General features: G+C 36.5%; 1 protein-coding gene across 1 annotated transcript in view; it reads right to left on the bottom strand.

Annotated features, from left to right (window-relative positions):
• The window catches only part of slc9a1a (solute carrier family 9 member A1a), an 87,662-nt gene extending 78,114 nt beyond the window's left edge, over nucleotides 1–9,548 (bottom strand). The window contains exon 1 of the mRNA XM_028819945.2: nucleotides 8,484–9,548. Coding sequence (XP_028675778.1) covers nucleotides 8,484–8,778 — 295 coding nt within the window. The 5' untranslated portion in view covers nucleotides 8,779–9,548. The remainder of the gene's footprint in view (nucleotides 1–8,483) is intronic.
• Nucleotides 9,549–13,431: the final 3,883 nt, after the last annotated feature.

Genomic DNA, 13,431 nt, shown 5'->3' with positions numbered 1-13,431 from the left:
AGAAAAAGAATATGGATCCTGCAGATTATGTGCAACTATTTAATTACAAACAATGGCATATACTTGCATTAATGCAAGAAGTAGCAAAAATAAAACATAAAAATTGGAGATGCATCTGCCTACACATAAATACAACACTATAGCAGTAATAGAAACCTAGTGGAGTCTTAGACATCTGTAAATATTTTTTAAATAAGTTCAAAAATGTATACATGGCGTAACATACAGGTGCATTTGGGGACTTGGATAACTGATTTGAAAGTTGGAGCATTTTAATTTTTTTTTTGTTACTTCTTTAGTTATCACATTTTTCTTTGTTAAAATATTGTTGTAACGAGTCATATTAAAAAAAGAATGCAATTACATTTTTTAGTAGACTACATTAGATACATGCTTTTTAACTGTACTTTACAATAACATGTAGTTACAAATGTAACTCAGATAGACTCGTGATGTCACAATAACTTTAAAAGACAGTAGACTAAAATTTAAATATAAAAATTGAAATCGACTTATGTCATAATGTTAGAAAGTGATATTAAGTATAAATCTAAGGATTCTAAATTTGCAGAGAGCTGGAATATCATAAATTTAATGTGCTCCGTATGGCAATTGTTGCCTGCTGCTGCTGTCAGCGAAGGAGGAAACCCCAGAAACATGTAGCAATTTAACAACTGGGTCAGTTTTAGGAGGACATTTATGACAGTCTACTTTAATGACCAAAATAAACTATGAGATTCAAGTGGAAATTGAGGTTTTGTTCAAAATTTCCACTTTAATCATAAAATAGACCTCTTCATTGTGTCCCAAATACACTTCCGTACATTCTGATGCTGTTGTGAAGGTGTGGGAAAAAAAAAAAGACGGCACAGAAGATGGTATGCGAGACCTTTAAAATATATTGCGTCATTACAATGGGGAATATGCGACGCTTGAAAAGAAAAGCACCATGAATACATTTGTATGTCAGCATTTTGCTTCACTACATTGAACCATTCATCAAGCATCAAGGAATGCGCATTGATCCTGTAGGACCTGCAAAACGGCTTGCTGTTGCATGTTGATAGTAAACAGTGACTCTGCAACTTGAATACACTGCGTCCCCGATTTTTTCCTGGTACTGCAACTCACGTTAATTTCTGAGGATGTGCTCAGAGGACGCATCAAATGAACGCTGGGAACGTGCGGCAGCCATGATGCGTGCGTGTACATATTCTGTGCATGAAGTATAAACCAACCCTAACTTGTTGGTTGCAGAGCTTTTGGGACTAATTGTACTTCAAATTTCCTAAACATTTTTGAGAGAAGTAAATGATGGAGAGTTCTTAAACTTATCTCAAGCAAGAGGACAAATGAGTTGGTATACATTTGGCTCCTCCTTGCATTTGACTAGCTTGTTATTGGGGATTGGTTTTAAATATACAACTTATATATACAAATTATACAAAGTGAAGTGACTTCTCTCAAGGTAAATTTGAGACAGTATACCCATCCACGATTGGGGCTGTATGGAATGTCTCTCCACTTTAAGATATACAAGTTTGTCAATTTGCCAATAGTTTTCAATATGAGATTTGGATTTTTTTCTGTTTATCTGATCAACAAAATTAAACTTTCCTGACAATTTTTTCTTGAAGAAAATGTAGGCCAAATTTCAACAAATTCAGTCCACTAAGAACTGAGTTGTTTCAAGTGGACAGAGAGACAGACAGTCAGAGAAGACAATTACAAATAGGTGCTTTTCACATTAAATGCAAACACACCCCTAAAAAGGGAAGCAAAACAAAAAAGTGCATATAAACACATGCCTGCATTAAATACAAGACAAACCAGGATATCTGAATTTTTACAGAAAGCTGCAAGAAGTGACGTACAAGACATGGAATGTGTTACAAATCCCACAATCTCAATACCAATATTCATAACATTACAAAGGCAAATTTAGATGAGGATGTTAATCTAAGCGATTTTTTAATTATCAAAATATCAACTTCAATAAATTTACAAATAGTTGTGAATGGGAACATGAGTTTTTGAATATAAATAATATCTGCAAGGTCAAAACACCACTGAGAGGAAATGCCTTGCTATATTTAATATTCCGCAATAAGGAGCACAGAATTCACTTGGAAAATAAACACTTATGTTTCATCTGTTTATAAATAATATTCCAAAAGAATCCAAAAAATGCACTAATACAGTGCACATGGCATTCACAAACCCACTTAACTCACAATCAGGGGCACAGGTACCAGAGTCCATTCCAACAGCATAGGGTACTAGACAGAAACTAGCTTTAGAGACCTCTTACAGGGACCATTCGACACATGAACACACACACACACACACACACACACCCATACTCACACTGGGGTCCATTTAGAATCACCAAATAATTAAATGTATTCCTTTCCAGATGTGGAAAAAAACTTGAGTACCAGGAGGAAAACACAGACATAGGGAGAATGTGCCAACACCACTATGTCAACTCTGCATACTGTACATAGCATGGAATAAACAGATACAAGAGAACATACAAAGATGCTGTGGCCTGTAGGATGTGTAGCAAAGCCCCAAACCACAGATCGACACAATTACACATAATCCCAGGTTCAAATCAATGCTTTTATTTTAAGGAAATACCTTCAAGCAGCCTCCTTCTTCCAGAATTTACAAAACAAAATACTATTCTTTACCTTTCTCATAATTTTCCCTATTCCACTCCTCCCAGATGAATTCTGCCCATCTTCCACATCCAACTCCAACTCTCTTTGGTGAGGTCAAGCAGCTTACATTATACCAGACACAGGAAAACTTCCTGTGCCACCACAGTACACCCAGGAAAAACTTCTGGGTCAGGCAGAACCTCTCTAAACAAAGGAATGCTCCTTTCTGCAGCTCTCAAGAAACCCAGCAGGTCCACCCATTGGAACTTTTAACACCCATGCAGCCCTGTGGGTGTGCATATGGGAGAGACACCTGAGGGATGCTGCAACCTATCTCACTGGAAGAGCACATGGCTTTGGGAGGCTACTTTCCTCCATCCATCCATTATTAAGGCTTCCTGGGTGGGCAAGTAACAATCCATCCCATCTACGATGCCAGCCAATCTACATCCTCTGTGACAATACTAATATATAAAACATATTACACATACAAGAAAAAATATGAAGTATCATTGATAAGGAACAAAAATGTAATTATATAATGCACCAGAAAGGAGCTAGCCCTTACAATTGAAATGTTGATACAGCATATCAACAACCAATATTTATTTTATCATCTTTCATAATACAGATTATCACATGACGCTCCATAAAGCATATAAAGCATCAAATTTGTACAACAGCAATAAATCTACAGCACAGTAAAATATAAAAGTAACAAATGTGGAAATAAATTAGTTGTCACCAGCACCATAGTAGAATGTCCATTTCAGAGTGCAATAGAGAAGAGCTGACTTTTATAAACTGAAAGTAAAAATTAGGACTAAAGGTGCTTTAAAGACAAGCAAACAGTTCCGAACTTGAGTACGGCAGTGCTGTATAAGCCCTGGCAAAGATTAATGAAACAAGACTTTACAACACAAAATGGGCATTACACATCTTGAATATAATCAAGAAGGCTCAGAAACACCTGTACTTATTGGACATCTGCAGAAAGCCTGAATCATTCTCCCCTTTGTTCACCAGCTTTTAAACCTAAACAGTGGAGTCTATCCTCACATCCTGCATAGTATACTGGTTCAAAAACTTCTCAGGACCACAAAGCACCACGTACAGTTGTGAAGTTGGCATAGAATATTATTGCTGCCTTCATTTTCAGAACATACATGACACATGCTTTCTTAAAAAGGGTTACATGTATTACTGAAGAAGTCAGCCATGCAGCATAATTACTTATCTTCCTCCATCCATTCTTGTAAATGTTTCAGGATCAATAGTGCTCACAATACTAGATTCAAGGGCAGTTTTTATCAACAGCTTGTAAGACTGCATGGTCGCTACTTATAATGACAACTGCATTAGCACTTCATGCATACACTGCCTTTTGGTTGTACTGTAATACTGTAATTCTTACACAGAAGACAAACAAGCAAGAATTTCATTGTACTATTTACAAACTTATTGTCATAACAAAATGTACAGTCTGCATATATTTTGTACATTCCTCTTTCATTTGTGTAGATTTTTTTCCCACATCATAACAAGATTACAATAGGTTGACAGATACCTGTAAAATGTCCTTGCATAAGAAAGTGTGGGTTTGTGTCCTGCAATGGACTAGCACAGTTTTGAGAGATTACTCATATCCTAAACTCAAAGCTTTTAGGATACAGTTCATCCATCTTTATCAAATTAAATGGGCTGCTTCCTCAGACATCACATGTCTCCATCTGTTCTCAGTATTGTCTACAGGTAAACTGCTGAGTCCATCCTCTCTGGCTCAAGATCATAATGTACTGCAGAGGATACTGGCACAAAGCTGCCTTGTGTTCAGGACAGATATAACACAGTTTGAATTACAAAGACAAACAGTTATTATTAAAGATCCTAGCCATCCTGTACAGCCACTTTTCTTAGTCTTCCCTATAGTAAACAGTTCAGGATGATTGGTACTCACAGCAGCAGATTCAGGAATAGTTTCTAAACAGTATGTATGCATATATACTTTATCACGTATGCATGTCTGAGGGACACCTTCAGGGCTCATCCAAGGTATGCAGTATCCTGCGGGAGCAAGATGCGGTGCTCCCACTAACAGTGTCATTTTTTTCTCTTCCACAGCAGCAACATCATGACCCTTGAGGGCAACTAATTCCTCCCCTTCCAGCCTCAGGGGTATAAAAATCTAATGTCACTGAAAGACTGCGTCTCATATGGACAAGGACAACCTTGAGGACAGAGCTCCAAGATTTCTACCCACTCATAAGACTAACTTTTGATAATACCAGAAAAGGCTATTTATGCTCCATTTAGCGCCCTCAAGTGCCCATTTTGTTCTTTATTTTCCACTGAAATGAAAGGAGGTGACCAGAATGGCCCCACAACTCTTCATACGGGCATCCTATGTTCATTCCACTTATACTGTGTATATATAAATACACTGTATATAAATATCTCTTTTTCCATGCTATGTATATTTATCAAATTACTGTTTAACTTATTTTTTAATGATTGTATTCTTGTGAACTGTTCTGAAGAGATTTACAAGTAAGAATTTCATTGTACTATGGACACATGATAATAACCATAATATGACTTGAATGTGTAAATATTGGTTTCATATTCATTACATTATTTTAAAATTCTACAGTCCCTAGTTAGACTCGCTACAATGTTTCATTTATAAACAAGTAAAACAATGCACTGGTCACAAGAAAAATCCATCATTCAAGTACTGAAACTATTAGATAGAGGAAAAAATAAAATTAATAATACCCAAGCAACTCAAATTGCATAACAGCTACAAAACTGCAGAAATGTTTCCTAATACAATGCAAAGCATGACAGATTTTATGATAAGTTAAAGATCATGCACAAAAAACTAATAATGTGTACTTTTCATGGGTTAGTTTTAATCAAATGTATTACTTAACTGCACTGGAAAATGATAGCTCCCTCAAGAGTGTCTTTGATGAGCACTTAATTCTTGCTCTTTCCAGTAGACAAACTAATCACTGTACGTTGTGAGGTACAAAATATGAGCCATGGGAATTATCTGGGCAACATAATTAACAATAATAATAACAACGTAGAAAATTACGATTTTCCTAATATTAGCAAGTGTTGGTTTGGGTAGGACATTTACAGTCTTTCCTTTAATATTACATTTGCAAAACATCATAGATCTTTAGAAAAAATATTACTTGAAACAACTAAAACATTGTACTGCAATCATTTTAATTTTAATTCAAACTGTAATTAGAAAAAGAAAATTCTACCAAGAATCTGTACAACCAGCATCTGCCTGAAGGTTTCCAGCAGAAGATGGAGTTTCCCTAACAAATCTTTTATAGACAGTGTCAAATATGGCCTAGGAAGTAGCTGCAATTTATATACCAATGCAAACAATTAAAAAAAACAGATACCGTGGATTATGTAACATTCACCTTTTAAATCCAATTAAATGTTTAAGAAAACATATTTCTCAAAAATTATGCAAAATTTCTACTAATAATAAAATTCTGGAAAAGCCTTTGAATTTTTATGTCCAAATGTCTTTAACAGCTCATACTAAAGAGAACATAAAGGTAGCAACAACATATATGGCAAAATAAGAACCCATTAAATGTCCTGTATCTGTCATATTAGCAATCTACCAAATAGAACAAGTTAGCATTGAATTTGTGGATTTTTAATTTATGATGGGTATCATGCCGCTGTAAAATTAGGCTTATAAATACTGCTGTCCAACAACAATCTGGGTGCATTTTTAGAAAAAATACATAATTACTTGAAGACTATTTAAAGGCCATAATATGCAGTATGGGCTTTGCTTGCTCCTTGAAAAAATAAAATCTCTCATTGTGGGATAAATTACACAAATTACACCTACAGTAGTCCTAGCAACAAGTATTGTGCTCTTACAATGCAGGGGTGAGTTTCTGTTCGCTTACTTGTGGCTGTACGACCAAAAGTACCTGTCAAAAACCAGTTTAACAAGCTCCACAATTACCATACAAGAACATGTTGAGCCATATTTGTGTAAACTCACAGCCTGAAAGAGAAACATTGAACAATTCACAATTTTATGAGACATTTAACAGCATTGCAAGAGACCATTAACAGTAACACAAGACATAACATATGGATTGGAAAAATCAAAAAACACAGACTATTTAATTAACAATCTAAATGTCACAGGACAAAGCAAAAAGGCACGGGGCTACTTTAATTTGAACACCAATGCCTTGATCTCAGTTGTGAAGTACGCACCAATTGTGCTAACTAAGGTACGTAATCCAAGAGGTCGGTACTTAAATTACTTGTGGGTTTTTAAAAGAACATTTGTAAAATGTTATACTTTCAAAAAATACTCTTTATGTACTGCCTTTTGAATGCCTCTTTTTTAAAATGCACAATTTATGTTTTAAGAATTATCAAATTTCACTCACAGATGGAAAACAAAAATAAAAATTTCACTACACAGTGGGTGATTTAAACCCAGAAAAACTACACTATATTACATCCAACCATGCATGCATCCATGTTCTAGGCCCATTTACTCAAAGAAGGGTTGCTACAGTATATACAAATGAAGAATGTTTTAGAGTTATAGTGCACACTGTACAGACATCATTGAAACAGCTGAGAGGTTAATGTTTTATATGGCTTATTTAGCTTGTGTGGATTAAAAGCCATCAAATTTCAGATAAATAACACATTTGCATCTCACTTATGTAAATATTATGTGCAGTTTTGACATTCATATTTGTAAGAGGTCTTGTACATAATAGGCAAGGAGAGTAGTAAATCTTGGCATAGTTCAAGAGGGATGAGTAAAACTTCTGAAGAAAGAAAAATTTTAACTAACCAGAGATGTGAGAAGTATTTGAAATAAGGAAATTAATAGATATTGTGGATCTAAACCAGTTCCTTAAAATGAGTTCAGTAACAAGGCCATATTAGTAACAAAGTACATTTGGAACTAATTTTTAAAATATTTCTTCTCATGGGGATCTGAAGTTGCATGGAACACAGTACCAAGCAGTAATGAAATGCGCACCTTAAAACATTTAAATCTCAACTCAGCTTTATCCTGGACTGATTATGTGATAAGAAATTAAAAAGTTATGTTCAGATGTATGGATCATTCTTTCTTAAACTTATTACACTGTAAAAGTTAATTTACTGGTCCAACATAATCATCACCCATATCTGTTTTTCCCTTTTTTCCTGGAATGGTTAATTTTCTCCAATTTCAGTTTCATGACAATACTACTGAAACTACTTATTTTCATTCTGTACAATAGCAAACTGTCAGTTTCCAGTTACAACCATGTACAAAGACAAACTGCCGCCTAGGCTGAAGATGCAGACACAGAGAATATGGATTCAATGTCTGTTCAGTAACATATTAAGTACAAGTTCAAGATAACAGCCCCATTTACTAGTTTTTGAACTTGTACAAGAAAAACCTGATTCCCCCCCCCCCCCCCCCCCAAAAGACAGGAGTCAATGCCAATTAAATGCAATTCCCCAACCTCACTATTTAAGGCATTAAGCCAGTTTAATTTTAATTGATTCTCAAAATGGAAAAGAGTTAGGCTTGATTTCAGAATAAATAATTGTACAGTCACAATTAATTTGCAAGAAAGTAGAAGACCGAAAAACTACAAAAATCAAGGGAGTAACATGTTCAAACCAGTGCAGCAAAAAGACTGACAACAATCTGAAACACTTTAAATTCGTGAATTTATTAACAGAAATTCACTGAAAAACTCTGGTCACAAAACAAAACAGTAAATGACGTCGCCTTACCCAGCTTCATGAGGGATGCCAGCAGGATCCATAGAGCGATCTCGAAGGGCAGCCTGACACTTTCATATTCAAAGTTGAGCACTGGGAAGGCTTTCTTGACTGCTGTGTGAGACTCATTGCCGTGATGCCCGTGTCCGTTGGAAGCTTCATGCTTTGTATCTTGAGGCGCATCCGTTCCGTGACTGTCTGGAGAGCTGGCAACGCCAAGGGGTAAAACCGTGCCCAACAGGAATACCAGCAGGAAAAGGTAGGTGCCCCTTCGTGAGGAGGATCGGGGGAGATTACCAAGCCACATGTTTTTAAAAGACGAAGAGAATGACAGACAGAAAATGTCAGGAAGAAATTTCTCACTCGTGTGTGTGTAATCAGAAAAACTAAAAAAAAAAAAAAAAAACAAGAAAAATTAACCGTGGTCTAAAGATGTACGATTGCGGCAACCCGTCTTTACCGGTAAAGCGAGAAAACGAAGGCGACCTGCAGTACGAAGCAGAAGACGCCCTTCGGCTTCCTCATCGTCAACCGCAAAAGGGTCTAAAACATCAGCGACAGGGGGTAAGCTTAAACTGAGCTATCGGGAGGAGTTAAAGCAGCAATGAAGCGAACTGGGAAAAAAAATTAAAAGCGACTGATAAAAGTTTGTGGACTCTGCGAACACTATGCAGCTGCAGATTATACCCAAAACGCCTGTGCTAAACCCCGCGCTCTGACCTTACACAGTACAAATGATTAAAATTGGCTTTTATTCCATTGCTTCGGCTCTCGGCGAACTATCCCCCCTCCTCTTTCTTGGGCAGGACGGAGAGCTGGGCAGCCCCTCTTCCCTTCCTTGCCACCTTTCTAGGTAGTCTCTCACTCGCTGTCTCACCGGAAAATCACTCTCTGCATTATTAAACGCAACCTTCAAACACACCCTTCGAGGCAGGCTGCGTACAGGAGGGGGAGCCTTATTGCCGTTTCTGTCATTTTTTTACTCAGGGGGAGTGACATCTGCTGGTATGGAGGATATATTGGAGATGATTCTAAAAGGCGAAGCTTCAAGCAGCTTAAAGTCGGGTTACTGCCTCCTAGTTCTTCGCGGCTGTCCTCTCCGCGCGCGCATTAACTTCACATCTTCGAGCGCCTTCCGCCTTGTACCAGGCAAGCGCAGCCCGCCTGCATTGCGGGTCACCAGGAGAGGCATGCAGACTGTTCACTGTACGTGCGTGTGGCTGCTTGCTGTGCTATCCTGTAGAGCGTACAGTAATTACGGAAGGAAGCGTGTTTTAACATGTACTGTTCTTCATATCAGCCACATTTTGCTGTGTATTATTAAGGCACGACATACGTATTTATTAAACCAGTTCCATCAAAGAAAGTGCGCAGACATGGTAATTTATCAGTACCACCAAATGAACGGTATGGAATACCAAGGAGTGACGGAGCAGGTCAAGCGTAAATCGATACAGAAATCGAAAAAACGAGGTCAATTCAATTCAACGCAATAACTAGAAAACTGTGACTTTTAAAACAAAATTAAATTCGCTGCAATTAGATAAACGCGAACGAGTGAACACCATCCATACCATGTTTATTCTATGATTGACATTTTGAAATATTTTAACGAGTCAAATGTGGCAGGTCAACATTTATTTTTATGTTTTATGGAAGAGGTTGCCGCACCCACCAGACGACGAACCACCCGAATTGGGACCCGAGTGCAGCCACGCAATGGGTGACACCAGAGCAGCGCCACACTGAAACAGTGTAAGGTTTTTTTTTTTACAGTGACTGGAATGCCAATCCTGCCACCAAGCCCCAGGTTTTCCCTGCAGGTTGGAGGGCCATGGATGGATGAATATTACATATATATATTTATGTATATATAATATGTACATTGTAATATATATATTATCTACTATCTGTTATTCATTTAAGCAAGATCAATGCCCCTGTTTGTGACCTCATACTGCTGAGTGTTGATGGTTGCAAGCTTCCCCTAAAAAATGGATGGATGCAAATATATTTAGCATTCTCTGTTGGGTATCTTTTTGCTATTTGAATAAAAACGTTTACTAAGAGTACTAATATAACATTCTCAGAACTGCTCATTTCAATATTGGGCCATAGTGAACCAGACTGTCATGGTAAGATCAAGTACAAGGTATGAACCAGTCCTAGAAGGGATAGCATGTGACAAGAGAAGTAATACTGTTAAGTATTTTGTGTACTGCCTAATCTTCTTAGGCATTATCTACCCCATTTCAAAATACTACCTTGTTCTGTAAATAAGGACAGGCTTAAGTATTATCTATCTTTAATGCTTGTAAGACATGTACTGTACCAGTCAAAAATTTGGAATCAGATAGAAATTGACATCTTTTTTCACCCAAATTCTATTAAATTTATTTAAAAATACAACTAAAACAGTACTTGTGTTGCTAATGGCTATTACTGCTTGAAATGACTGATTTTTAATTTATTATGTACATATAGTACCAGGATATTTATATTTAACCAGGGTAGTAAAAGAACAGGAAGGCCCAGATACACAACTGAATAAAAGGATAGGGACATCAAAGTCTGTATTTTGGGAAAGAAATGCCTTATAGGTCTTCAGTTGGCTTCTTCTATTAATATATGGCAAATACCAGTGTCGCCTGCCACAATGAAAAGATGATTTCCAGGATGTTGGCCTTTGCAGCACAGTTTCAAAGAAAAAGCCATTTCTGAAAATGGCAAATAAGAAGAAAAGGTTAAAATGGGCAAAACAACACAGACATTGAATGGAAGATGACTGGAAAAGCGTATTATGGCCAGCATCCTGGAGTCATCCTTTCTTTAATATTTGGTGGGTATTTAAGGAGGAAGACAACTAAGTATCTGTAAGGCATTTCTTTCTCTTATCTCCTATCCTCTTATTCAGTTATGCAATTGGGCCTAACCCCTTCTTTTTCTATTATGGTTTTATCCAGTTTTCCCTATTCTCTCAAGATAGCAATAGACACCTTTGTATGAAATCTTCAGTTTCTTGACAATCTGTCAATTGGAATAACCTTAATTCTGAAAAAAAGACAAGGCAAAGACAAAAAAAGCATTTTCATTTTAGCCATTTTTGAATCCAGATTTTTTTTGCTTGCAACCCAAAGAAAGACAATTTACTTGCTCAATTGAACAGAATAACAGGTTCCAGTGATTCTAATGCAATTATAAATGTTTCTCTAATAACCAATTAGCTTTTAAATGTGATTGATAAAGGATGAACTAAGGCAATTTACCATTAGGAAACTGAAAAATGGTGACTGAAAATGTGGTTTTGCAATCGCATGTGAATAATAAATTAAAAATCAGTAAGTTCACGCAGTAATAGTTATTAGCAACACTAGTAATATCATGCTTATATTTTTAAATCAACACCTTTATCGATTTCTATCAAAAGCATGAACATTTCTGGGTGATTCCCAACTTTTGACCAGTAGTGTATATCCATCTGTCATCAAAGGAATTGTGACAAGGATGTGTAATGTTGGACAATAATATATATATCTACATATCATATATATCTATAATACATATCTACCTTTAATGCTATGATTAACATATAACTGATTTATATGTAACTGCATTTGACAAAGGTTTCCAAATCAAGTTTCAGTTCATTTCCACCCAACAAAGCCCACAGCACTGTACCTGTTTACAAATATAATATAGTTAAAATGTAAAATAACACGTTTGACTCATAAAAAACAGTTCTAAAAACAAAATGACATGCAGTATATACATACAAGTATATTGTATATTTACATATCTAGACTTTTTAAGTAAATTCATGCATTGGAATACAGATATGCAATATTAAGTTTAAGCCACCTGAAAGAGGAGAGAAAAAAAAACAGTTTACACAGATTCCATTAATCTTCCAGCATGTCCCTGGGCATTCATCAATGTATGTTGATGCTGAGAAATGTCAGTAATTTTGGTGGAATTCGATAGTTGTCTGGCATAGTGTCTGTCATCTGTGATAAAGAATGCATTCTAAGGTTCTGTTCCAAGGTTAGGGCAAATAACTTGATGAGGATGGCTAAAAAGGAAAGTGCTGCTACAGTATATAAGGGAGAAGAGGAGAACAGAAGTGACTCGAGAGTAAATGCCTATTGCTTCAGTTATTGAAATAGGCAACCTTTACACCCAGATCATACAAGAAGAATGTTCCCCATAACATATGAGAGTCAACAACATCCTTCACTGTTGGTAAACAAGCATTCAGGCCTGTAAATTTCTCATGGTGTGCACCATGTACATACACTACTCAACATGTTGAGAAAAAGGTTAGAGAGGACAGAAAGTTTGTACATTTTTGGTTGTAATAACATATTTGTGCATCTCAACTCTGTCTTAAAATTCATGTGAATTTTTCAATGGACTGTGCTTAATTAAATTTTAGAATGATATAGTATTTGCAGACACATGATTTATAGTTGCAAGGAAAAATTAACATGCATCTTGAACCAAATGATGGAAATCATAGACAAACTATCAGTTTTTGGTGGTGATTAACTCGAAATGATGATGTTTGTCACTCCTACATTCGTGTCATAATCACCTTAGCCACTGTCCCTCATGAAACATCAGCAGGTTGAGTTGTGTTTGTCACTGTATTTCGCACAAAATCTTTCCGTACAATGAACACTTCCTAAAAAGACCCCCGGATCTCTTCCTCAAAACACGGGATAATCTAGAAAATAGGAAACTGCTTTGTATACGTGGGATATAAAACACCTAATTATCATATAATTACCCTGGGGGGTTGCCATCTGGGATCCCGAGCTGTTTCGTCTTTTGGTGAGTGTGGCAACACGCTCCACCAGTACATGCTTCCCGACCTGACCTGATCTGTGCTGAAGTACTAACTTTCAGTATAATGTGTATCAACAATCATTTACTCAAGTATTTCCTTTATTTTTTCTGTTTT

Source organism: Erpetoichthys calabaricus, chromosome 14, assembly GCF_900747795.2.
Source record: "Erpetoichthys calabaricus chromosome 14, fErpCal1.3, whole genome shotgun sequence".
In the NCBI taxonomy this organism is placed as follows: domain Eukaryota; kingdom Metazoa; phylum Chordata; class Cladistia; order Polypteriformes; family Polypteridae; genus Erpetoichthys; species Erpetoichthys calabaricus.
This window is presented reverse-complemented; position numbering and strand designations above follow the sequence as displayed.